The sequence below is a fragment of the Saccopteryx bilineata genome, chromosome 1 (genome assembly GCF_036850765.1).
Source record: "Saccopteryx bilineata isolate mSacBil1 chromosome 1, mSacBil1_pri_phased_curated, whole genome shotgun sequence".
Taxonomy (NCBI): domain Eukaryota; kingdom Metazoa; phylum Chordata; class Mammalia; order Chiroptera; family Emballonuridae; genus Saccopteryx; species Saccopteryx bilineata.
The window spans coordinates 138,995,305-139,022,490 of NC_089490.1; the positions used below are offsets into that span (position 1 = coordinate 138,995,305).

Sequence of the window (27,186 nt, forward strand, 5' to 3'; positions counted from 1 at the left end):
TGTGGAGGACAAAGATGAGGAGGATGAAACCCTCCCTCTGAGTAGCTTCCAGTCTAGAAGCAGATAACTCTAATTCAAGGGAAAATGTCACAGTGTCATAAAGTGTTGTATCTCTGCTTCTGGCTTTTGACCAGTCTTGTTCTTAACCAACTCCCGTGTAGCTCCGAGGTAGGCACTGAAGGGAAGGGGGTGGGCTCACTGACTGCCCAATGCAGCTGGGGCTGTGCTTGATGGACAGAGCAGGCTTGAGTCAAACTACGTAGAGATGATGCACCCTGATAATCAGGGGACGATGGCCAGGCTGAAACTTGAGAGTAAGAGAGGATTTTTGAAAAGACATGCTGAGAAGCCAAAAAGAACTAGAAATAATGGAGGGACCTCACCAGGGCAACAGAGATGAAGGAAGTTGAAAGCAGGGTGAAAGGACAAGACAGGCAGGTGTGCACATGAGACACAGGTCTGTGTTGAGGACACGAAGGTAATCACTGAGCAGCTGGTGAGAAGCAGCAGGCAGAAGAGATCCCCAAAGGCAAGTCCTACCAGGACAACCTGCTGTCAAGTTCTGCATTATAACGGGACAACTGTGGGTTACCTCTGGCAGCACTGGCCAGAGGAGATCTAGGCTAAAATGGAAGGGGCCTGGCTCTAGGGGTAAGGGCTCCAGTTTTATAAAAAGGGTCAGAGACTACATCTTCTTTGGCTTTAAACACTTCTGAGCCTGCAAGAGCATTGTAGGTGAAGGGATGCTGGTTGGAGGGAGAGCTAAATTTTCTCCAGTCTACTGCTTTATTGTTGAGTTTGCTATCTGTGTCCCTACAATGCAATCACTCAGTAAGGTTCCAGTTTATTCTGAGTTTGGTTTTTGAAGCACCTCATTTCCCTTGATCTAAAACAGGGGTCCCCAAACTACGGCCTGCGGGCCGCATGCGGCCCCCTGAGGCCATTTATCTGGCCCCCGCTGCACTTCCGGAAGGGGCACCTCTTTCATTGGTGGTCAGTGAGAGGAGCATAGTTCCCATTGAAATACTGGTCAGTTTGTTGATTTAAATTTACTTGTTCTTTATTTTAAATATTGTATTTGTTCCCGTTTTGTTTTTTTACTTTAAAATAAGATATGTGCAGTGTACGTAGGGATTTGTTCATAGTTTTTTTTTATAGTCCGGCCCTCCAACGGTCTGAGGGACAGTGAACTGGCCCCCTGTGTAAAAAGTTTGGGAACCCCTGATCTAAAACAAACTCTTCCCTCACTTTATTACACCTAACAATTCCCTACCTTTTTGAACACAGATCCACCCCTCTGGGTCTGTGATGCCATGTGGATCGTTGCCATAAAGTAACATCTTCCTGGCTTTCTTTTCAGAAGCCTGTGACAGAAACCCAGCCTCTCCAGTACGAAGCTGGAACATTAACATATGCTCAATAGAAGAGGAAATTCGAACTGATCAAGTATTTGAACAGTAAGAGAAACAGGAAGAAATGAGAAACAAAAGCACCCTCCATGTCTGAGTCATAGTACCATCCATTCTGGCAGGCTCTATCAACCACAGCCAAAGGTGAGTGTAGTTATATTATACTCGTTATTTGGTATAAAGAGAAAGCTGTCTGTCTTATGATGCTATGTGCCAGCCTCTTTCACGGGCATGATAACACAACCACTGTCCAAGAGCCTAAAACTGTCATTGCAGTCCCGGCTGCTCTCAACATCTGCTCTAGCTAGAATTAATTAGTCATTGTCAAGGGCTCAGAATCCACTTGTCTGTGTGCACACAGACTGAGCAATTACTTTTTACTTACTGATAACTTTTTTGTGTGTTTTTTTCCCACTATAACTTAGATAAATTTTAAAATCTCTCATAATTTTGCCATTTAGCATAACTATAAGGTATTTTTCCCCGCCCAGAAGGAAGGAAGGGGCCGTAGCCACGAAGTATGGAATAGCAAAGGCTTTATTTAGTACAGAGCATCCCGCCTGATGAGATCCTCTGGTCGTGGAGGACAGAGGCCAGAGGAGTCGCACGGATTAAACCACGTGAGGGATATTTAAAGGTGCCCTCTAGGGTGGGTGAGCTAATATGACGTGGTGAAATCTCACTGGCTGACCGATGGTTGCTCTTTTCCCAAGGACCTCTGGGAAGTTTCTTTTGGCGCGCTTGGTTGTGGGTGGCCCTATCCAAAATTCCCGGGTCTGAGTTCCTCACGTGACCATCCCCCATTGCTGACCACCCTACAATAACCATGAACATACTTTAGATGTGTTTGTTCAATGTATATGAAGCTTTTATAGGTATAGAATGACAATGTACATCAAATTCCTTTTAAATATTTTTAATTATGGTAAAATATTTGTAAAATAAAATCTATTTATCCTAGCCATTTTCAAGTGTAAATGTCAGTAATACTAAGTATATTCACATTGTTGTGCAATCAGCCGATCTCCAGAAGTGTTTCAGATTACAAGACTGAAACTCTAAACCATTAAACCACTTCATTTCTTCCTCTTCTCAGACCCTGGAAACTACTGTTTTACTTTATGTTTCTATGAATTGGACCACTCTAGATACCTCCTATAAATGAAATCATATAGTATCTGTCCTTTTGTTACCGGTGTATTTCACTTAGCATAATGTCCTCAAGATTGTCCGTGTCCATGCTGTAGTGTGTGTCAGAATTTCCTTCTTTGTTAAGGCTAAGTAAAACCTCATTGTCCACATGTGCCACATTTTGTTTATCCAAACACTTGGTTTAACAAACACTTGGGTTGCTTCCACCTTGTAACTATTGTGCATAATGCTGCTATGAATATATGTAAAATCTCCTACATTTTTACTTTCCATTATTATATTTATGCATATATATATATATAAATTTTCCAGATTAATATATAGTCTTCATGATAATCCTTTTTTTCTCTGTTTTAATTGTAACATGACAGTTCTTTAAGCCCATAGGCTTAAATATTTTTCTATAGTTGGATATTTGGGATGTTTTCAATATTTCCTAACTGCTAGGATAATAATTTTGTACCTATGATATTCACCCAATATTTTAACCTTTTTAAAAAATAGATTTTTACCCTGGCTGGTTGACTCAGTGGATAGAGTGTTGGCCTAGCATATGGATATCCCAGATTTGATTCCTGGTCAGGGCTCACAAGAGAAATGACTATCTGTTTCCCTCCACGTTCTTTCTCTCTTCTCCTCCTTTAGCTAGTGGCTCAGTTAGTTTGAATATGGCCCAGAGTGCTGACGATAGTTCAGTTGATTCAACTGTCGGCCCCAGACCAGGGTTGCCAACTGGATCCTGGTTGGGGTGCATGTGGGAATCTGTCTATTTCCCTTTCTCTCACTCCAAAAAAAAAAAAAAAAAAAAAAAAAAGGACAAAAGATAGTAATCCAAACCACTTTCTAAAATAATTACATCTACTTGCATAGCTACTAATAGTGCATACAAATTTCCATTTGATAAGAGTCAATGGGGTTTTTTAACATTTAAAAATTAGACAGGAGGCCCTGGCTGGTTGGCTCAGTGGTAGAAAATCAGCTTGGCATGTGGAGGTCCTGGGTTCAATTCCTAGACAGGGCACACTGGAGAGGTACCTGTCTGCTTCTCAGCCTTCCCCCTCTCCTTTCTCTCTGTCTCTCTCTTCCCCTCCCGCAGCCAAAGCTCCATTGGAGCAAAGTTGGCCTGGGCGCTGAGGATGGCTCCATGGCCTCAGCCTCAGGTGCTAGAATGGCTCTGATTGCAAAGGAGCAATGCCTCAGATGGGCAGAGCATTGCCTCCTAGTGGGCGTGCCGGGTGGAACCCGGTTGGGCACATGTGGGAGTCTGTCTCTCTGCCTCCCCACTTCTCGCTTCAGAAAAAAAAATTAAACAGGAAACACAGACAACAGTATGGTGATTATAAGAAGGAAAGGGGGTTGGGGGAGGTAGAAGAAATTAAAGAGGGCATAAATGGAAGGAGACTTGACTTGGGGTGGTGAACACACAATACAATATACAGATGATTTATTATAGAAGTATATACCTGAGGCCCTGGCCAGTTGGTTCAGTGGTAAAGTGTTGGCCTGGCATGTGGAGGTCCTGTGTTTGATTCTCGGTCAGGGCGCACAGAAGTGCCCATCTGCTTCTCTACCCTTCCCCCTCTTCTTTCTATCTCTCTCTTCCCCTCCCACAGCCAAGGCTCCATTGGAGCAAGGTCAGCCCGGGTGCTGAGGATGGCTCCTTGACCTCCACCTCAGGCACTAGAATGGCTCTGGCCACAACGAAGCAATGCCCCAAATGGGCAGAGTGTTGTCCCTGGTGGGCATGTAGGATGGATCCCAGTCGGTAGCATGCGGGAGTCTGTCTCTCTGCCTCTCTGCTTCTAACTTCAGAAAAATACAAAGAAAAAAAGAAGTATATACCTGAAACCTATATAATTTTATTAACCAATGTCACCCCAATAAACTAATTAATTAATTAATTAATGCTAGACAGGAGGAAGATAAGAGCTCATTTCTGTTTAATAGACAACACTCTGATTATTAATAGTGATGGGCATTTGTGAGAACACCCCAGGCTTGGTTTACCTGTGAATACTAGCGTGACTACAGATGACTAAAATACATATATATATATATAATGTATAATATATATTATATATACTATATGTATTCATGTATTAGAAAGATGCCTGACATATAGGTAGTAGGTGCTTGATAAGTGGTGGCTATTATTGTTGCTGCTGTTTCTATTAATGCCATTGTTATAGCTGCCATAGGAAACTCATATACTCCCCTAATGTCCTTGCCTCCTTCCCCTGTTTCTCTTTCCAGGTTTCTTTAAAGCTCTTTCTTTCTTTGCTAGCCCTAAATCAAAAGTTCCTAAGTTAGTGCATACAATTAGGAGGTTCCCACCAGTTCCACAGTTAGGATACCTCTGCTTCTACTCTTGCTTATTAGTTATATTTTCGTTTTTGTGAATTGTTTATGGTCTTTGCCCCACTGTTAATATCAGAAAAATATAGACCTATAGAGCCATTCCAAGAACCCACAATGAACCATACTGTCTTGTGTAGCCATCAGTCTAGTTATTTATCCAAGAAATGTTTCCTGGAGGCTACCGTGGGTCGGATATTGAGCCAGTATTGAGATGCTAGTGCACAATCTATGGCTTTACAGAGGACACAGACATTGAATTTTTATGGCATGAGAACAACATGAATAGTTTATTACAGTGGTCCCCAACCTTTTTTGGGCCACAGACCAGTTTAATGTCAGAAAATATTTTCATGGACCGGCCTTTAGGGTGGGACAGATAAATGTATCACATGACCGAGACAAGCATCAAGAGTGAATCTTAGACGGATGTAACAGAGGGAATCTGGTCATTTTTAAAAAATAAAACATAGTTCAGACTTAAATATAAATAAAACAGAAATAATGTAAGTTATTTATTCTTTCTCTGCGGACCGGTACCAAATGGCCCACGGATTGGTACCGGTCCGCAGCCCGGGGGTTGGGGACCACTGGTTTATTATATATATATCCTATAGATATGCTAGGATTTGTTTCTTTCTAGACAGCACCTGGGGCCATGGGAGCCTCTTGGACTAAGTGGCAAGGGACAGGAACTGCACTCTGGTTCCATTTTGTCCTCCTACTTGTTTTCAGACTCAGGCAAGAGCTAAAGAGTTCAATGACAGATAAGCATAGGCGGGAAACAGCGCAGCCCTGTGTATCTTTGCTTAGGATCATTTCTCCTCTCCCTTTATTCTCTCCAGTCCTGCTTGCCTGCCGCTGACGCAGGGAGCAAAGGGTCTGAATGAAACCTGTTGGAGGTTCCAATTAAATTTTTGTAGACAAAAGGCTTCCTCAGACAACAAGCGGCAATAAATCCATCAGCACATCCGCTTTCAGAGCACAGAGTCCCCACTGATGGGCTAACAGCTGCCAATATCTGCTTGAGGACCTCACACAAGATAGGCTCTGAGGTAAGGAGTTTCTCTGGACAGATTTAACTCTTCCTTGTAATTTGTAGCTCTCAACAGAGAATTGTGATTCTGAAGTTAAGTTTACTGCTGATTAATTAGCAAATTTCTGGCTTGGTCTGGTTTGTTTGTTGTTCGGTATTTTTTGGTCTATCCTTAGAATTACCTATTTTAAGCCATTTTGTATCTTTTAGTTTCGTTTGTTTGTTTTCCTTTTAGTCTCTTTATTTCCTCCCTTATGTAGTCCAACTACATGCGTATTTAGAACTGCCTTATTTATACAGGATCTTAAGTGATTGCATGGATTTTCTGGTTAAAGCTTACATGGGGGTTTGGTTCAGAGTGGACCTCCTACTGACTTAGAATTGTCGTGTGGATAATTTTCTTCCAGCCCTGGTCTTAGAGGAAAACAGATAGCTCGTTACTTGGGATATTTCCAATACCTGAGGCTGACTATTAAACCCCAATAATAAATACTTAACATTTTTTTACTTCTTGTATTATGAAAATAGTTAATAATAAAACATTTAGAAACTACATAAAGGAAAAAAAGAGGTAATTCAAGAATTAATTATAATAGCTGACATTTGGGTATCTTTCTAGACTTTTAAAAATGTGCAAATAAGTTTTTTTATGTAACTGAGGCCAAGCTATGAATATAATGTAATATCCTTTTTTAAACCTAACATTATGTTAAAAGTATTTTCTAAGTTATTGACATTGTTTGAAAACATGATTTTAAAGGCTGTTTATGTTCCACCATTAAAATGTATCATATAAATAATTCAGGAATTCATAATTTTAAACCTAAATCTCAGGCTGCACTTTGGATCATTTCCTTAGGCTGTGCTCTTAGAGGTAGATTTACCACATCAAAGGATATACGACTTTTAGAGCCTCATGCATTTCATGGCAGTCATCTATTCCAAAATTTATACTATTGGTATTGTTGATACCATAACAAAAGCCATATAAAAGAAAATAAAATTTTTTCCCAGCGATAATTACCAGAAGTATAGCTAAGTACTGTTAGTTAATACTGGCTAATGGCATGAAATCTTAAGGAGAAAACTAATTGTGGAAGTTAATCATATTTACACAGAGTAACACATCTTTCTGAGCAGGGATTTATAGCTTATAAAAAAAAGGGTAGGAGTGCTTCTAGTACCACAGAGCAAGGGGGAGGTGGTGGGGTGCAATCCTGAAAGTTAAAAAGCTTGGGGTTTCTTTCCAATTGGACACTCACTGTGTGACCTGAGACAAATCCCAGCCTATAGTGTTGGATTTCTCATTTGTGAGGTGAAGAATTGGTCCTAGTCTGTTTCTCAGTCGGCGGCATGAGTCACCCTTGCCACACATGAGATATTTTTGTGTGATACGTCGACATAGATCATCATTTGTTTTGGGCATGGCACATGAAGTCATTTTCAAAAACAAGCATTTCAGTGTTGTTTTTTAAAATGGGCATAGAAGAAAAGAGTGAGTAAATAATAGTGTAAGTAGTCCTCAGATATGACATAACCATTGAGATGATGGGCAAATGTGTGACATTCGAGAAACAGCGAGGTGACGTACAGAACTCTCATCCATGCTAGGTAGAATTCTGGTATAAAAAACTGGTAAGAAGAGGGTACTTGGCAGGCACCAGACAGAGTTATTAAGCTGTATAAGAACTGAACAGAGACACAGGCATGGAAAAGTTTTCAGATACTGTCCTACTACCTGCAACTCTGTACTTTTTATTTTAATAGTGAGTTCCACTGGTCTGGGCAGACTCTCTCCCCTACTGTATAAAGGCAGCAGAAGACCTGTAGATGTAACAAGACTGTTCCTAAGAACCTGGAGGAGAAGACGCCCCTGCCCAGTCCTCACCATGCTCAGGGCAGTTTGGGATGCCCCTCAGCATGTGTTGCAGGAGGGGAGGGAGTCCCAGAAGCTGGTGCTGGTGGTGGTGTTTGTGGCTCTCCTTCTGGACAACATGTTGCTCACTGTAGTGGGTACGTCTGGGATCTCTGTGTTGGGGGTACTTTGCTCTGGGCTGGGCAACACACACCCTTCTAGCCTTCAACAGTGGATGGACTTTAGATTGTTTCCTTTCATGCTTGAAAATGCACAGACACTACTCTGGCCAGATAGCTTGGTTGGTTAGAGCCATTTGTCCCAATAAGCAGAGGTTGCTGGTTCAATCCCTGGTCAAGGCACAAACAGATTGATGTTTCTGTCTCTCTTTTCCCTTCTTCTCTATCTAAAATCATAAATAAATTTTAAAAAGAAAGGAAAGAGGGAGGGAGGGAGGGAAGGATGGAGGGAGGGAGGGAAGGAGGGAGGAAGGAAGGAAGGAAGGAAGGAAGGAAGGAAGGAAGGAAGGAAAGAGGGAAGGAAGAAAAGAGGGAGAGGGAGGGGGAAGGAAGGAAGGAAAGAGGGAAAGGGGGAGGGAGGGGGAAGGGAGGAAGGGAAGGGAAGGGATGGAAGGAAGGAAGGAAGGAAGGAAGGGAGGAAGGAAGGAAAGAAGGAAGGAGGGAAGGAAGGAAGGAAGGAAAGAGGGAGAGGGAGGGGGAAGGGAGGAAGGGAAGGAAGGGAGGAAGGAAGGAAGGAAGGAAGGAAGGAAGGAAGGAAGGAAGGAAGGAAGGAAGGAAAACAGAGGTTGCTAGGAATTGGAGGAAACAGCAGGAAATGAAGTCTGAAGCTTACCAACCAATGCTGAAAGCTCCAGAGGTTCAAAGAAAAGGAGATTCACAAAGTAGCTGACCAGAAAAAGAAGCTGACTGGAGTCAGAACTGTGCTGTCTTCCCAGGGTGCTAACGACTCCGGGGGCCTCCGGGGGCCTCCGGGACAGGGCGCATCTCCTCACCATGTTGCCTTCCCCACTTCTGCTTTACCGAAATAACATACTTTCTATGGACAGCCAGCTTTCTACCAAAACCTGCCTTCCCTGTGGTTCATTCCCTCAATGTTCTGCTCATTTTAATTGAGGTCTATTCATCTTGACATTTGGTTGTACCAATATCTAAATGAGTGCTAACATGTTACACCTCTTGGGTAAAATCTATGCTTTTAAACCAGAAGCAAGGGGTCACTAGCTCAGGTGGAGCCTCCCAGTCAAGGCACATATGAGAAAGCAGTCAATGAACAACTAAGGAGCTGAACGAAGAACTGATGCTTCTCATCTCTCTCCCTTCCTGTCTGTCCCTATCTGTCCCTCTCTCTGACTCTCAAAAATAAATAAACAAAGTTGTTGCCAACACTGAATTTAGCTGATGCCAAATATGCTCCTAAGGGAAATATATATACACCGGTGCCATATAGATTTCATCTTAAATCCTAAAAACAATGCATCCTGGTAGGTTCTTTTATTTTCTAATTTAAAAAAATTTTCAATTATGGTTGATCTTCAATATTATATTAATTTCAAGTGTACAGAATAGTGATTATACATTTATGTAATTTAAAAAGTGATCCCCCAGTAAGTCTGGTCACCTGGCATTATGCTTGGTTCTTACAATATTGTTTACTATACTCCCTATACTGTACTTTACATCCCCATGACTATTTTGTAACTACCAACTTGTACTTCTTAATCTCTTCACTTTTTCTACACAGCTCCCTCAAATCTCTTCCCATCTGGCAACCATCAGTTTGTTCTTTGTATCTCTATTTTATTTTTTACAAAAGAGAAAGCGAGGTTCAAAGTGTCAAGTGCCTTGTCTGAGGCCACATCACTAACAAACCAGTGCCACAGTTGGGATTAAAGCTCTGTCCAGCTGGCCCAGGGCCAGAGCCCCTGGCCCTGCGCTGGCCTCTCCTCTTGTCCTCACACTCTGCAGTCTCTGCACAAGCGCTGAAGAAAAAAGAAAAGCCCACCTTGTGCAACCTCAGCTGGGCTGGGAAAGTGAGCATCTGGTGACTCAAAGTTTCCCTGCTCCCTGCACGTGTGTCCACGCAAAATCATATCAGCTGTGCAAGGATTAACTTTGGAATCACAAATAACTTTTAAATAGTAGGTGAATTAGCCAATATGGTATCTATGAATAATGAGGACCGATTGTATGGGATGGTTAGAATTTAGATACTTTAGCTAATAGTGTAATGTGGGCGGGCACAACTTTTTAGTGGGCTTCAAATCATGTTACTTAGACACCAGCCTTGAGCATGAAACTGAACCTCATAACAATGACCCTGAGTTGACTAGTGGTAAAAAGACATTATGTCCTTAGTCCTCACCACTTGTCCTTGACTTTCAGTGCCCATTGTGCCCACCTTCCTATATGCCACAGAATTCAAAGAAGTCAACACCTCTCTGCACCCTGGCACCGCCACAACTTCCCAGCATGCCCTCACTTCTGCCTTTTCCACTGTCTTCTCCTTCTTTGATAACAACACCATGAATGTTGAAGAAAGCACACCCAGTGGCACAGCATCGACAAATGGCTCTGGTGCCATCCCTCCTCCAGTCTCTGGGGCCATCTCATCCCATAAAAACAACTGCCTGCAAGACACAGAGTTCTTGGAGGAAGAGAACATACGAGTCGGGATTCTATTTGCTTCAAAGGCTCTGATGCAACTTCTGGTCAACCCATTCGTGGGGCCCCTCACCAACAGGTATCTCAGTGGGTGCTCAGGGGCTCAGGTATCCTAGAGGTGGTTAGAAGAGGAATAAAACAAAAACTCTCTTGTCTGCATCCCAGGATAGTCAGCTGTTAGAAAGCTGGTTACCCCCAAAGCTAGCATGATATTGATGAAGTGCTATGGGATTCAGATATTCCTAGTGACAGAATGACTACTGAGTACCAAGAAGAGAGCCAGTGAAGGGAAGTATACCACTGTTGTTAGTGCCCTGGAACATGGCTCCAGTAGAAGCGTGGGACTGGAACAGGTCTACTGTGATCTGGAGCACTGGCTTCTTGGCAGTTGTGTTTGGGATTATCCTGATTTTTTGAAAGGGGTATACATTCTGACTAGGCTATCCTTTCCAGAAAAGAGGATTTGGGCCCTGGCCTATGGGTTTTCCATGTTTGTTTATTTGCTTTTATACATTCACACATCCTATTCATTCTCTATACCTGTATTCAGAGACATCTTTTACCATGTACCAAATAGCTGAATTTTTCTTCCCAATCACATGCAAATATATAGCCCAGGTGCATGGATGCCTATTGGAACTGCATTTTTTTAATTCCCTTTTAGGATTGGATATCACATTCCCATGTTTGCTGGCTTTGTCATCATGTTTCTCTCCACAGTTAGTAAGTAATTGGCTTCCTCTTTTCTTCCCTTCACTGATGACCTTTGAATCAATCACATGCTCTGCAGTGAAAAGAGCTGGGCCAAGCTAGCTAGGTGGCCTAGGATACTGTTGAAATGTTTTTGCAGTGTTTGGTTTGGGGACTAGAGTAATCATGGCAACTCAGTCTAGTTGGAGTTTGTATATTCTGTGTATTCTGCTATAGAAGAACAGAAACTTCACTTCCTTCAGCTGGGGAAAATTGTGAAGGTTGTTTTACTGTGCACGCGCGCACACACGCGCACGTGTGTGTGTGTGTGTGTGTGTGTGTGTGTATTTGTAGCCTTTGAGTGAGTTCAGTACAGACCTTGCATCTTTGGAAAGAGATCATAATATTTTGATATGCAAAGGTAAAGGGCAACGAACAAAGAATCTAAATTGAGCAAGAGCAAGTAGAAAACTCCCCAAAGTCTACTGCCTTCAAGTAAGAACATGAAAGGTCAGGAAATGCTCTAACTTAGGAAAATAAATTTACTAAGGAAACGAGAAAGAGAAAGACAATCTATCCAGCATCTGATAAATGCTCCTAATAAAATGAAGATGAAATAAGAACAGTAAGTGAAAAAGAAGATGCCTGGGCATTGACCCTGAGAATTAAAATAAGGACCGAACGGGGTGGGGTTGATGTTGGGAAAGCAGCCTGTGGACCCACTGGTGGCTCCTGGTGCCTCTGCTGCCTCCGACCCGAACAACAGACCCTCTTATCTGTCCTGGGTTTTTTAAATCGCCTTTCTGTTACTTTCCTGCTATTTTTTATTGCTTCTTCTCAAATGTTCCCTTCTAGCACAGGGCTGGACTCCTCTCAACCTGTGCTTAGCAAGCAGGAGGGCGTCCCATTCAGGGCTGGAAGGCTGCTGAGTGCTGGAGCTGGATGACGTTCTGTCTCGGAACGGAGCTTACTTGAGACAGTCCTAGCTGAATCAAAGAACAGGAGGATGTTCAAGCTAAAAATGTTTGCTGAACTTCTAGAGGCTTAGCTTATGCTAAACAGTTAATTTAAAATGAATAATTTGCGCTGTTTCAAGTAAAACATAGGTCATTTCTCCAAAATTGATGGAGCACACATGTATGCCTTGATGGCAAAAGCTACTGAAGGGACATGAAGGATAAAAGGACACGTGCCCAGTTCCCTGGGACTTTATGATGCTCTGACCGAACAAAAAGGGTCAGCCCACTCAGCACAAGCAGAGCCAAACTCTAAACACCGAGAACTGCAGTGCAGAAATATTGTCTATTTTCTTATGAATAGCGCCCCCCAGGAGAACAGGAAACCAATGCTCAAAAGGCTGAACTCTGTTGGCATGTAGGTTACAGCTATACGGGGTGAAGTCACAAGGCACTGTGGGTTAGGGGGCTCAGGGTCATGCTGGAAGCTGATTGGTCAGAGATGAGGGTACTAAACCATTTCTTCAGATCTTGAGGACATTTCGAAGGTCTATTTCAATGTCTCTCTGTTTGGTTTCATGGGAAAGTAGCCAGGAGGTTGTTCCACCTTAGGGCTCAGGAGCTGAAATATAAGGTCAACATGTTATCTTTAGCCTGCTAGAGGTCCAAACCTTGTGATCATTAGTCAAGTCCTACTATGGTCCTCTGTCATTGCAGGGGTTGCTGATTATCCAAGGGAAAGGCTATAATTATTTGATATAATATATATCATATTATATATTACAGTATATATATTTAATGTAATGTATATTATACATATTTTTATATAATAGAGTATATTATATATTTTTATATAATATATTATATATATAGATAGATAGATAGAGAGAGAGAGAGAGAGATGATTTCAAAAGCTAGGATTTTAAGCTAAATTTAATCAAAGTCATAAGAGCCTTTGATTTCAGTGCTTCTCTGGGGAGAACTGACAAATACCGTTTAGAATAAAATAATGCTAGAAGATCCCATAGTCTTTACAATAAGGTCCTGGCCTGATTCTCTGCCAAGAACTCACTTTTATAAAGCTTTTTCTATAAAAAAAAATCTATCAAACTTTATGTATTACATAGTAATTATTGTTTCCATGCCATAGCCAGTGTTGTTATACTTCAGTTGGCCTGATTCTAGCAAACGTTTGGTGTTTAGGGTCTCCTATATAGCGTTCAGTCAGATTTTAAAAATACTAACAAGAGGTTGTTGCTGCCCATTACCATGCTCTAGGGGCCCGTCTAAGGGAACCATATGTGATGTAATTAGGAGCTAAATGGTGGCCTGTGTGAGGGATGCAAAGTAAAAAAGAAATTGCTTTGGTCTTCCTAAACAGGGTGACCAATCATCCTGCTTTGCCTGTGATTGAGGAGTTTACCCAAGAGGTTTTAAAACCAAGAAAGCTCTGGGCAAACCGGGCAAACTGAGAAGACTTGGTAAAGGATATAGAAAGAGCCAATCTTGAACAGATGGGAAAGCAGAAGGCCTGGGAGAGGGCACTGGAGGCCAGGCAAGGAGAGACCAAGCAGGTGCATGGTTGGGAGACAGTGCAGTCATGTTGGGACGGAGGGGAGGTTAGAAGATATCAAACAAGCAGAGACAGCTGTAATGAATGGGAAAAGGAATTCCAATTCTGCTGATGCAGACACTCTGGGAGGCAGTCTTCTGTCTTTCAGAGGCATTGCCCTGGAACCAGAGGTGAGATAGTCTGCCTTTACCAATCCTACCACCAACACCCACCTTGTAATTTAGTTTTTGATAACATATTTCTATTTGGTTCTCAGTTTTGTGTATGTTAGTCTCTAAAAGACTAAACCTCTTCAAGGGCATAAACTGAATGTCTCTTTACTTCACATCTGCTAAGAGTCTAGCACAGCTGCAAGCTCAGTATTGCTTAGTAAATACTCACTGATTTGATTTGACTAAAAAGACCTCCTAGCCTGAGCTGCGATGGGGCAGTGGATAAAGCCTCGACCTGAAATGCTGAGGTCGCTGGTTCGAAACCCTGGGCTTGCCTGGTCAAGGCACATATGAGAGTTGATGCTTCCTGCTGCTCCTCCCTTACTCTCTCTCTCTCTCTCTCTCTCTCTCTCTCTCTCGCTCTCTCTCCTCTCTAAAATGAATAAATAAATAAATAATTTTAAAAACCCAACAAAACCCTAGGTGTGTCTTATGGTCAGGTGTATCTTATGGAGAGAGAGAGAGAGAGAGAGAGAGAGAGAGAGAGAGAAAGACCTTCTAATATAAGTTAGGGGAAGGATCTGATTGGATGGCAAGATACTATTTTAATATCTACCCAAGGCCTATGGTCCTTCAAGTGCACATAGCTTTTTATCCCCATCTTTCCGATGACCCAATGGGGCCCAACAATGGCAAAAGTCAAGTCTGGGGGTTGCATATGGCAGATCCAGAAATAGGGTTTAAGGACAAGTTCCCAGTCCAGGGCATTGGGCTTCTTAGACAGCCCTGATTCCAGGGGGTGAAATGTTGGATGTTTTGGGCTTTGGGCAAGAAATGTGGAAACCCAGTCTTCCTTCTCCTGTGTGGTGAATTAGTTCGTGCTTCTATGGTTTCTCAGTCTTCGTATCAATTAAAATACAATTCTGATTAAGGAGTGGGGCATTAGAAAGAAAACTCCAAAAATAGGGAGCAGCAAGCGTGGTTTATTAACACTTATGCACAATGGCTCATATTTGCAATAGCACGGGCAGGTTTTCTGGGGGCCAGGGTACAGAGGCAGTGGGCTGACTGGAGCCTTCTCACCATTCTCTTTGCACAGTGTTTGCCTTTGCTGGTACCTACACCCTGCTCTTTGTGGCTCGAACCCTTCAAGGCATTGGCTCTTCATTTTCATCTGTCGCAGGTAACACTGACATCTTACACACATATGCATACACACGCACGTACACACCGCCTCTTTTACTATCTCTTCCTACCTGCAGGTCCTATTATAAGATATATATGAAAAAATAAAAGAAAATATCCTAAAAGTTAGAAAGTGTAATTCAAAACCAAGATAATTATAGAGTTGCTGGCAGTGCCTATCGGTTCCTAAGCTAGACATAACTTCCTCTGATAATGTTTAGAGGCAGCTGGCTCAAGTCAGAGCAAGCCTGCTGTAAACCATGAATAGGCCAGGCTTTTACTTAACGCTACTGCTATCTTGCCTCTGTCCCCTCTTACCATTTTATAGGAGCAGTCATGTTAATACTACCAGAAACACCATCACAGTTTGCAAAGCGTCATCAAATGCAACATTAATGTAATCCTATGCCATTTTACACAAGAGTCGGTGGACATGAGAGCCCACCCAGGCTCTCTTTCAGGCATGGGGACTGTCATGCTTTGCCTTGGGCACTGTGGAACAGTGCTCTGTGTTCATAAGCTTTCCCTTCCCTGACCTAGTCTATACTGATTCATTCAGAGAACTGTGCTAAGAAATGGTAATATGATATGAACTACAGTGTCATTGGACAATGGTTCTGTGTTATCCTTCCCAGAGACTTCCAACAATATTCTGAACAGAAGGAGTGAGTAATGTGGGACTTTGGAGGACCTGTGGGGATGTATTTGCAAAATACTAGGGGTTAAGTTTTGCAAAACCCCTCAAGCTGAAACTCTAGCTGAGATGATCCCTAAAGCTATACTAGGGCAAAGACCAAGGCCCTTGTGAGAAAGACAGAGAGCTCCTGCATGCTAACTCCATCTGTCACTTTCCCTCAGGTCTTGGGATGCTGGCAAGCGTCTACACTGATGACTATGAGAGAGGCCGCGCCATGGGCATTGCCCTGGGCGGCCTGGCTTTGGGAGTGCTGGGTAAGTGGCATCTGGCCCCAAATCCAGGTTCACCAGGGTGGAGGACCACAGACTCTGTGAAGATGGCTCCAGGAGGCAGGTGTTGCTAAAGTCATGGAAGAGAATAGTTTCCTTCTTTCTCTGTCCAATGAAGGTTTGAGTTCTTCTGAAAATTTGCCCGGGAAAGGCGAAACCACTTTCCCCTTCAGAAGCTGAATAGCCCTTAAGGGCCTGGGAATGGACCAGAAACTTAATCTAGTCAAGGAAGTGAATCTCCCCATGTTAGCAGCTGCTGCCTCACCTCTGCTTCCACACATTGCCAGCTTTCAACATGAGAACATGCTTTTTGTCAGATTTTGTGCTAAATGCATTACAGACATAATCTCCCTTAATTCTCAGAGCCATTTTGAGAAGGAGGAATGATTGCCTCAATATAGAGATCAGAACAGGGAAGGTTATATAGCCATCCAAGATCCCACAGCTAGGAAATGCCAGAGCCAGGATACAGACGCAGATCTGGGCTTGAATCTCAAGCTTCAAACCCTAGGCTGTCCTTTTTCTGAGATTCATTCTTTTTGTGGTTTCATTGTCTAGTCTAACAAGCCACACACTTTTACTGAGCTATTATTATATACCAAGCACAATGCTAGCAGAGAGGAGACATAGGTAAAAAGTCTACACTTGGTTCCTGTCCTGTATGAGCTTGCAAGCTAATTGGAGTCACTTCCCTGGCTCATATGCCACCTCTACCACCATAGGGAAAGTGACGGAACAAAACCCCTGCTCTTGGTTAGTGCCTGCCTTCCCAAACACCCAAGCTAAAACTGGCGAGTCCCTGTCTCCTTTCTCTCTCTCACTTTCAAGTGAATACGCCCTTCTATTCTCTGGAGCCACTTCCTCAAGGGCAACTCCTCATCATGGCTTGTTGCAATATGGCCCCAGGCTCCTCTTGATCCCTTGCACATCTCTCCTTCCTCCAAGGTGCTCCCAAAGGAGCTCTCTATGCCCAGAGCTGGCAGTGATCCCCGCTGCTAAAAAGCACTGCTGTTTCTCCCTAGCCTACACGGCCAACTAGACGCTTTATCTGGATATACAGGGCCCTTAACTATTTGGTTTCAGCCTTTCCTTTTCTCCCAAATACTCAGTCTAATAGCACTGACTTTCTTCTAGTTTTTCTCCAACCACACTCTTTTTCCTGACACCCCTGTGCTCTTTGCACATGATTGTTCCCCACCAGTATTATCTACCTGACCAAGCCCTGTGGCCTCCTGAGCTCACTCTACTGTGCTTCGATGGCACTTTGTCTGTGGAACCTTTACTGCTGAGCTTTACTTTTACCATGGTCTAATTATCCCCCACCATGCTCATCTCCTCCACTAGAACAGGAAGACCTGGCAAGCAGATCTTCTTCATCTCTGAATCCCCAGAACCTCATGGGGACCTCAGCCCCAAGTGGGCCTTCAGTGAACACTCATTGGGTCCATGCACACACGTCACGCCGGCTGGGAACTGGCCCTCTCCTCTGGAATCTGAGTCGGGTCGGCTTTTCCTTTCCAGTGGGAGCTCCCTTCGGAAGTGTGATGTATGAATTTGTTGGGAAGTCTGCTCCCTTCCTCATCCTGGCCTTCCTGGCACTACTGGATGGAGGTAAGTCACAGTATGAGGCCACCAGGCAGGTGATAGCCTAGGTCAGATTGATAATGCATTACGATGTGATGTCAGTCTTAACGTGCTTGAATGGATGGAGGACTTCCCCATCCTAGGAAAGAAGGAAGAAACTGAGGGAGTTAGAGCTTATGTGATAGGGTGATATGATAGCAATATGACTGTTATTGGAGCCGCCAGCTAATCCGTCAATAAACTGAACTGTCTCTCCTTCTTCCTTTCTTAGCACTCCAGCTCTGTATTCTACAGCCTTCCAAATTCTCTCCTGAGGTAAGTGGGCACCAAGCTCCACTGTGAAAAGATGTATAGAATGGCTAAGGGCAGTGACCCAGACATCCCTAGACCACCCTGTCAAACCATAGGAAGAAAGGCGAAGGGGAATAGAGTCAGGGAATTGAGAACTGCACCTTGATGCCCAGATAGGGTCATGTTTAGGGTAGTGTAGGGGATAAGGCAGGAGTCTGGCTTGATGTTAGACAAAAGTTAAGGAAGGGCCTTACGAAGAATAAAAAATCCTTATGAGATACACACACACACACACACGCACGCATGCACACACACACACACACATGCACACACATATACAGTCATGCACTGCATAACAGTTTTGCCTAACAACAGACTGCATATACAATAGCGATCTCCTAAAATTGTAATAAAGCTGAAAAATTCCTACCACCTAGTGACATTGCTGTTGTTTTGACACCACAACCAACATGACATTGCAGTGCCACATGTTTGTGGTGTAAGCAAGCCTATAGGGCTGCCAGTGGTATGAAAGTTTAGCACAATTATGTCTAACACTTGATAATGATAATAAATGACTATGTTACTGGTTTATGTACTTATATATTTTTTATTGTTATTGTTATTTTAAAGTGTACACTTTCTACTTAAAAAAATAGTTTTCTGTAAAAATTGTTTGTATTCACCTCGTATTTACCGTGTCTCTTGTTTGCATCATTTTCTCCTGTGCTTGATTTAATCTCATGTTGTTCTGTGTGGTAATATGCTGTGCAGGCTTGTAGATGAGGAGCAATAGGTCCAGCTTCCATGTACCCTGGGTGCATAGCAGTCTATACCATCTAAGTGTCTGTAGTGTACTCTATGATGTTCACACCAAGATAAAATCTCTTAACCCCGTTTCTCAAGATGAAGCCCCATTCATTGTTAAGCAGTATTACTATATATATTCACATACTAAGTTTATAAGTATATATATACAGCCATGAGTTTAACATATATTTAATATACAGGGTGAGGCAAAAGTAGGTTTATAGTTGTGAGTATGCAAGTTTTTTTCTTAATTATTGTATTATTTTCCATATGAAATCATACACATATATATTTCCCTAGGTTATTTTTGTCTTTATATATTGAGAACCAGGAAGGAGATAATGACCTTGGGACCTGAGTATTTATAGTTATAACATCCCAGTGCTAGTGAAGACCTTAGGGCCTTCCAGGCAACCTCTCCACCATGAGCATCCTTACAGCTAAAGATCCCTCTGTCACAGTTAACTATCAGGGTTGGATTTGTCTGACTCCAAGCCAAAGGTGGCTCTTGGAAATCTGTATTAAACCTTGAAAAAAAAGAGAAATTTAAAAATTCAAAAAACATAGGAAAGTTTATTCTAAATACCTTGAATCTGTAGCCAAGTCAGACCAAAGTGTGGGTACCCTGAGTTGGCGTCTGAAGTTGGGGCGGCCTTGTGAGACTGAGCCCTGACCCTGCAGGTCTGTGCTAACCCCGGGTCTGTACGTTCTCAGATTCTGTGAAAATAGGAGAGATTTATATACCATACAAAGGGAGGTTTTTGTTGTCCATGTTCTCAGAGTGCCAAAGGGACTCCACTCTTTACACTTCTCAAAGACCCTTATATCCTCGTGGCTGCAGGTAAGCTGACAGTACCCCCTTGGGCTGGGAGAGTCTGGGCTTCAGGGCAGCCATCATGGCTCACAGAACTGTCCCCCCAGGCTCCCTCTGCTTTGCCAACATGGGAGTGGCCATGCTGGAGCCCACACTGCCCATCTGGATGATGCAGACCATGTGCTCCTCTGAGTGGCAGCTGGGTAAGTGACCTCGGTCCCCAGCGCAGCCTTGAGCAGAGGCGTGTGCCATGGGTGTTTGTTTTCTCGGGTAATTGAGAAGCAGCACCAGGTCCAGGTCTTTGGGGTCATAGAGAGACACTATGCTCCCTTCATAGAATTACCTGCCCATTCATACTTGTGAATCAAGTTTGATTGAGTGGGTAGTGTCTCCAAGAAGCAGCCCAAAAATGACAGGGTGGGAAGAGTTGGCCGGGGTATAGACTAGCAACTTCCTGTGTGGTGGAATCATTAATGATTTCTAGTTAGAGGACCTAGGTTTTCATTTCTATTACTTGGCTCTGAAAATTATGCAAATCACAGGAACTTCCTGAGCATCACTTTTCTCATCTCTAAAGTAGGCATCAGAATACTATCTAGTTCAAAGGGTAATTTGAGGAGTAAATGGCAGACTTGTACCAGTAGAATATTACTATGTACCACCATTACCATCCACGTGTTCTCTCTGTAACCCCCCTTCCCCCAGATTACTTTTCTGCTATCTTTTCACCTCTGAGAAGGAGCTTATGGAGTATGTTGTTCTGTAGACCTCACCTAGGGAAGATCCTGGGCTTTTGTACCTGGGCCCAGAAGAGACACTTCCAGTCTCCTCTGTTCCTTGGAGAGATGTCCTTGTGACCCATCTGAGTTCAGTGAAGAGGTGCTGGCCCTTCCCAGGAAGCCTGAGGACAGGGACAGAGAAGGCTACGTGCAAATCGTTCAGTCACTGCGGGAAGAAGAGGCTTATGGGGCCAGAGGGGAAGCTGATAAGAACCTGATGCAGCTCAGCATGCAATAAAAAATACTAAATCTAATTTTTAGAGGACAATTCTAAGAAGGCTCCTAGCCCCAAATTGAATTTTTCTGGGCTGCAGCTGCCTCTGACCATGATGATTAATTGAGTTAGTCAGTGCTTGGTGCCAACCAGTGTCCCCTGCCCCAGGGCTCCAGCCCTGCAGGGGGAACCGTATCTAAAAATGGCCCTTGCCCAGCCTTCATCCAAAGGAGACACTAGCCCTTTGCCCACTTTTCCCCTGGGGTTGTCACCTGGCAAAGCTTTGACTCTGGCTAAGCCTAGCTGGTTGCCAACTCCTTGTCTGCACACAAGCAGTGGAATGGAACTGGAGAGAAACACACAACCATGCTTTTATTAGAAGCAAACCAGCCATCAGCCAGTAACTGGTGAATTGTTGACATTGGGCCTAATTTTAATCGCCACGCTAGTTTCTATTAACAGCACAGGTGCCTCTCCCTATGAGAGGCAGAGCGGCAGGTGAGACCTGAGAAGCTCACAGGGTGATTTACACGGTCCCCCTTGCAGGCAAGACTGTGACTGTAAGTCAGAGCTCAAGGAGGCTTTGTCTTCCTCCATCCTTGACAACATTCCTCAGTGAGATCTGTATCAAATTGCTTGGAAAGTTGTTAAAATTCAAATATGTGAGCCCCACCCAGCATTTCAGTGAAGCAAGTGTGCATTCCTAGTAAGTTTCCAGGAGATGCTGGGATGGCCACAGTGACCTCACTCTGAAATACACTGCTCTGCATGCAGAACACCTGTTACGTTTTGGGAGGAGAGAAGGAGATGAAGCTTTTGAGAGGGATTGTCATCTCTGGCTGAGCACTGTCTCATGTCTCACATGCCCGCTGCTCTCAGCCAGTGGAGAAAGAGCTCAGGATTTGAAAATAGCCCCGACTGGGTTTGGATCCTGATGGCCATTTAGTGGTTGTGACCTTGGATAAGTTTTCTAATCCCTTATAAATTCCACCATTTTATTTGTGAAAAGAAGAGCTGTTTTTTGGAGTTGTGTTCAGGATTAAATGGATCTATGAATTCTAAAGGGATTATAGCACCATGCATGGAATATAAGATATATTCAGTTAATTAAAATCCTTAATGTTTTCTTGATTATTTTATTGAAATCATGTTGACAATCAAAGCTCTGTGTAATCCTCACCCCTAGAAGATATGCTGTGGAAAATGTATATGTGTCTATAGACATAGTCTGGAGCACCTATTCTGCACAATATGCCACTAAAATGCAACTATATCCGGGTCCTAAAGAATAAGCCACTTTGGTTGAGGAAAATCTCACTCAGAAAGTTCCACATCATTTAAAATGATATTAAGGGGATGGTCTAGGAGGCTGGTAAGATCCTTACAGGAGCTTGTTTCCAGATAATCAAGTCAACAGTCGAGTAGTTATAACTTTCATTTTTTTTAAAGCTATTAAACACACAAAAAATGGGTACAGTTTGTAACAGATTGCCACACTGTACAGGTTGACTAGACAAATCCACTAAGGTATACCTCACTTCCACCCATAGAGGAGAATATTAAAAGCAAACGAGCCATCTGCCGATAACTGGAGAGTTGTTGATTTTGGGTTTAATTGCAATCGTCATGACAGTTTCTATTGGGCAACACCATTTCCTCTCAGTACAGAGAGGCGGAGAGGCTGGTGAGACCCACGGAAACTCACACTGCTGATTCCAAGTAGTCCCTTGTGCCAGAGCCATCTGGCCGCCACACTGGCAGCGTGGGTGGTGGAAACACCTGGAGTCAGAATGAAAAGGCCTGGGTCCAAGTCCTGGCCGTTTCTCACCAGATGGCACTGATTAAGGCCAGTGCTCATCTGTGCAGGAGCTGTGCAAATGGTGGATATGATTGTGTCATTTAAGCCTCAGCCACCTATCTAATACGGATTATTACAATATTATCCCCATATTTCAGAGGTTTCTTATTCTGGCTCAATTTCCCAAACCCCGGGCCTTCTGGGACTCCCTGTCACAGGCAAGGTTCCTGTTCCTCAGTCTCTTCTCTGTGCATGGCCCTCATCCCCTGCCCTGAGACCTGGATGTCCCCCCAAACAGTGTTTCATGCGGCCCTCGTGGTGGGAGTCCGTGTCCTTCCTTTGCTGCTTCTGAATCATTTCTTCTTCATGCTCCTTCAGAGACCCCAGCTCCTCTGAAGATCATGTCTTAAATTGTACCACCTCCCCCTTCATTATGCCGTCTCATTTATTAAACTGTCAACACCTGGCTCATATTCTTTTTTTTTAAAATTATTATTATTGATTTATTTTAGAGAGAGGAGAGGGAGTAGAGGAAGGAGGGGGGGGGAAACAGATGGTCGCTTCTCTTGTGTGCCCTGACCGGTAATCAAACCTGAGACTTCCACACACCAGACCTTCCTGAGCTACCGTAAGGGAGCCCAGCCATCCCCATGGCTTTAGGAACTATGCATAAAGTTGAACATTTCTATCTGTGTTGGGATCTTTCTTCAGGACTCTGGACTTGTGTGCCCACCTGCCTGATGTCTCCAGATGGACATCATAAAGGCCTTTCAAACTTTTTCCAATCCTTGCGGCTCTTCCTTCATCTCCAGTCCCCAGCAACCAGCTTGATTAAAGCCACCGTGGGAGTTGCCGTTGACCTTCCTTCCCCACTCCTACTAAACCTGTGCCCAACCCAACAGAAAATCCCTCAGGCCCCACCTGCAAAATACCTCCCACTTCACTCACTTCTCTCCATAGTGACTTCTGAGTTGAGATACTATCACTTTTCTACTGGGTTTGCAGATGGTCTTTTGGCTTCCAGTCTTGCCCTGTGAAGCCATTCTAACCACAGCTCGGCGCTTTAAAAAACAAATCAGAACATGTCAGTCCTCTCCAAAACTTCCCACTGCACTTCAGATACATCTCCAGGCCCAGGTTCACACTTCCGGTCACTCCCCACTCTGCTCGCTGTGCCACAGCCTGGTCCCTCCTGACTGTTCCCAGTGCAGATGAAGTCCTTTCTTCTTTAACTTTGAATTAAGTGACATTTGTATGTGTGTGTGTGTGTGTGTGTGTGTGTGTGTGTGTGTGTGTTTTCCTGCTTGAAAACTCTCTTTTGGTTATTCTAGTTTTAGCTTAAATTCTAGTTTTACCTTCTCAAGAAGCCGTCCCTGACCCTTCAAATCTAAGTTAGCCCTCTTCCTGGTCGCTCTGCCATACCAGCATATCAAATTCTCTTCACAAACATTGTTTTTCAAAATTATCTTTTTCATTTATTTGTTTACTCGTTTCTTGTCTATCTCCCTCCACTTGACTGTGAAATCCCTGAGGATTAGGACTTCCTTTATCTTACTTACCCCTCTATTCCCAGCACCTATAATACTTTGCATAGAATGAAAGCTCATTAAAAAAAATTGAATGAATAAACAGGTGAATGAGACTCAGAGGGGGTCCGTGAATTTCCCAAGGTCACAGAGCTAACAGTTGGCCAAGCCACAGGGAGAAGCCAGCCCTGGGGCTCCACAGTCCGAGCTCCAGAGTGCCTCACCCTGCTGTCATGGAGAACAGTGTGACCAGGGATTCAGCTTACAAAATCCTTTACATACATTATCTAATTTGCTTCTCAGTGTAAACTGTTAACATATAGTCATAGCTTTATTTTCCCCAGATATGAAACCAAAGTTCAGAAAGGTTTAGTAACTTACCCAGCGTCAGGACCTAAGCACTAGAAGGGTAGGTAAAGGCAAAGGGGGAATTTTACTTCCCTGGAAGTGTGTATTTTTTTCTCTAAAGCTTATATCCTTATCATGATAACCAAGGGTAGTTTATACAAGAATGGCTCTGTGGGGCTGTTCATCAGGAAATCTAAGTGGGAAGCTAGAAGTACATTCACTGTACGAAAGCTAAGTAAGTCCTGCTCCTGAGCAACACAGAGGCGAGGGACCCTATGCCATCTGCTCAGGGTTTGCACAGGTATCTCCAACCCACAAAACAAACTGATTTGCGATCCTTGATGGTATTAGGGGGACTTGACTAACAGGAAACAAGGTGTTTTAGAGTAAACAGGGCCTGTCTTAAGCTGCAGATCTGTGTCTTTCTACAGGTCTGGCTTTCCTGCCTGCCAGTGTGTCCTACCTCATTGGCACCAACCTCTTTGGTGTGTTAGCCAACAGGATGGGTCCGTACGTATACTGGGGATGTGGGAAGAGCAAGAGGAATGTGAGATAAGACAGCCTTTTGAGGTTGTCTGATAAACAGCTTCTCTGAGGTTGAGAGTTTAGGACAGCACACACAGATAAAAGCTGCCCCCTGGGCAAATGGGGGTGGATGGGTGTGTGGGCCAGAAGTAGGAAGGATGATCCTGAGATGGTTGCAGTAGAAGCATCAAGGAGTATTTGAGGGTCAACCTTTACTTTCCAGATGTTTGTTGTCTGGTTGAAGAGATAAAATAACCCCAAAGAGAACAGGTATGAAAAGAAAAGAAGTACTATAGGGCTGTGGTTGTCAAACTGTGTTCTATGGAGCCCTAGGAAGCTCTCCAGAGGTGCCTCAGAGGCCACGAAGGGTTGGGAGCTAGGTAGTAGGAGTCTGGGTCCTGTTCTTCTGTTACAGTGAGAGTAGTTTTACTTTATCTTTGTAGTTCAGCATAAAGATTTTTAAAATAAGTTTTAAAAATCACTGCTGTAGGAAATCAGAGAAGGGAAGAAGTTTGGTGAGTTTTTTTGTGTGTGTGGTTTCCGAGATGGATCTTGAGGACCTAATGAAATACGAAGAGGTGAGAGCTTGTCTGAATTTGGAAACAGCATAAATTGAGTTTTAGGGTTACCCCCAAGGGGCCAGTACCTTATCAGTCAGTTGATTCTGCTTCTAAGGGAAGGAGTAGTCCTAAGTAGTTCTCACTGCACTTCCTCTGCTTCTACTGTGGAAAGAGGTGTGGAGCCAGGGAAGAAATGGGGGCAGGAAAGGACAGGGAAAAAAGGCTCACCTGGGTACAAACTGGTCACACAGAGATGCAGGCGCATCTCTGACATCCCATGGGGTTCCTAGAATTAGGGGTTGTAGGACTAGTCATGTGGTGGTGATGGGGTGGCAGGTAGAAGGGCTCTCTCCTCTTGGCCCATTAATGACAACTCTTTCTTCCCAGGTGGCTTTGCTCCCTGATTGGCATGGTGGTAGTAGGTGCCAGTTTGCTTTGTGTAAGTATAATGAGGTCTAGTTAGAGAGAGAGAGACCCAGACATTTAAACACTGCTTTCCTTTAATATGAGCAGAGGGTTGACTTTGCAAACACTATCAAAAAGACATTTCTGACTGAGTGGGAATTTAGCACTGGGAGAGGTGCCACCAGGTGTCCCCTTGAAGAGAGGTGAGGAAGGAGAGTGAGAGGGCAGTGGCAGGGCTGGTGCCGGAGGCCTGGGGCTCTGTGCATGGGCATATGAAGCAATACATGTCAGTATCTATGTCTGGGGCCAGAAAGATGGTGCATTTTATGACTTCATTGATTCACTCCATCCCAACAGAACCCCATAAGCCACCAGGTGAACCACCATCTGTGCCTCAGCCTCCCACACCACAATATTAGATAGAAGAAGAAAGAAAGAAGGGTTCTTCCATTTTCAAGAGCCCCCTTCAATCTCTCTAAGTCTTCATTCTCCCCTCTCTGTAATGGAGATCATAAGTGCACTCACAGAGTTGTCAATACAATGTGCATAAATCACAGCTGCATCTGGCCCATATGAGCCATCTGTGAATCTTAGCCAATATTATTAATAAAATATAAATATCCACTGAGGAGTCTTCCTTGAAATTATTATCAGTCACTAACATGTAAATGGTACATTAAACCTCTGAGGGATGAGTGTGTTGGAATAGCAAGTATGGGTGATAGATGCCCAGGAGGAAGGTAAGGGATCACCAGAAAAGGAAAGGCAGGATTCTGTGAACGGTAGGGATGGTGAGAGAATGAGCTTCCCAGGCTCACTGGTGTCACCTGAGCCATGCCACCTTCCCATTAGCTTATGGGAAATTGGTTGTCAGTATCTTCTCTTTCTTCTTTCTATGGCTACCAAGTTAAGACCTAACCTAGACCTCTGGATGATGTTGCTAACAGAAATGAAAGGAACTCCATTCAGTGAAGAATGAGGACAGAGGTGTGTATCTGAGTAGAGTGGGGTAGATGATGGGAAGGAAGAGTCCATGCAACAGAAAGGACCACTGTTATGATATAATGCAGTCAAATCTGAGGTTCAGGGCATGCAGTCCCACCAGGCCTGTGGAGCCAAGGCTTGCAGCCATCCCAAGAGCAGGCTCCTCCTGCAGGGGTGGGGCAAAGGCCCAGAATCAGGCAGAGACCCACAGCTGAGCAAAGGTGCTCACTCCTGCCCTCAGGGCCAATCATAACACCACCTGCGGGGGTGGGGTGAAGGCCAAGGCCACCAAGGCTTGTACACCTGAGCATGTGATCACAGCCATTCCTGTGAAGAAGAGGCGGAAACCACAGCAACAGCCCCAGTGGGCAGGTACTGGCAACGCCCATACCTGAACGCCCTAGGCAGCAACAGCAGAAAGGGTGGTGGGCCTGCAGAAAGACCACACCTAGGGAACACAGAGGCCACACCCAATGGACTCCAGTGGCCAAAACTTTCTTTTACACAGACAAAATGAGAAGGCAAAGAAATGCAACAC

At 43.8% G+C, this 27,186-nt stretch overlaps 1 protein-coding gene across 3 annotated transcripts in view; it reads left to right on the forward strand.

Annotated features, from left to right (window-relative positions):
* The first annotated feature begins 5,795 nt into the window (after positions 1-5,795).
* Positions 5,796-27,186, forward strand: part of SLC18A1 (solute carrier family 18 member A1) — a 29,138-nt gene continuing 7,747 nt past the window's right edge. For 2 of the 3 annotated variants that reach the window (XM_066253263.1, XM_066253264.1), the window contains exons 1-12: positions 5,796-5,971; positions 7,720-7,965; positions 10,210-10,567; positions 11,153-11,211; positions 14,959-15,042; positions 15,903-15,995; positions 17,532-17,621; positions 17,866-17,909; positions 19,476-19,536; positions 19,617-19,712; positions 24,606-24,684; positions 25,647-25,698. In XM_066253263.1, coding sequence (XP_066109360.1) covers positions 7,842-7,965; positions 10,210-10,567; positions 11,153-11,211; positions 14,959-15,042; positions 15,903-15,995; positions 17,532-17,621; positions 17,866-17,909; positions 19,476-19,536; positions 19,617-19,712; positions 24,606-24,684; positions 25,647-25,698 — 1,140 coding nt within the window. In that variant the 5' untranslated portion in view covers positions 5,796-5,971; positions 7,720-7,841. The remainder of the gene's footprint in view (positions 5,972-7,719; positions 7,966-10,209; positions 10,568-11,152; positions 11,212-14,958; positions 15,043-15,902; positions 15,996-17,531; positions 17,622-17,865; positions 17,910-19,475; positions 19,537-19,616; positions 19,713-24,605; positions 24,685-25,646; positions 25,699-27,186) is intronic. The other variant, XM_066253265.1, reaches the window with a different exon arrangement.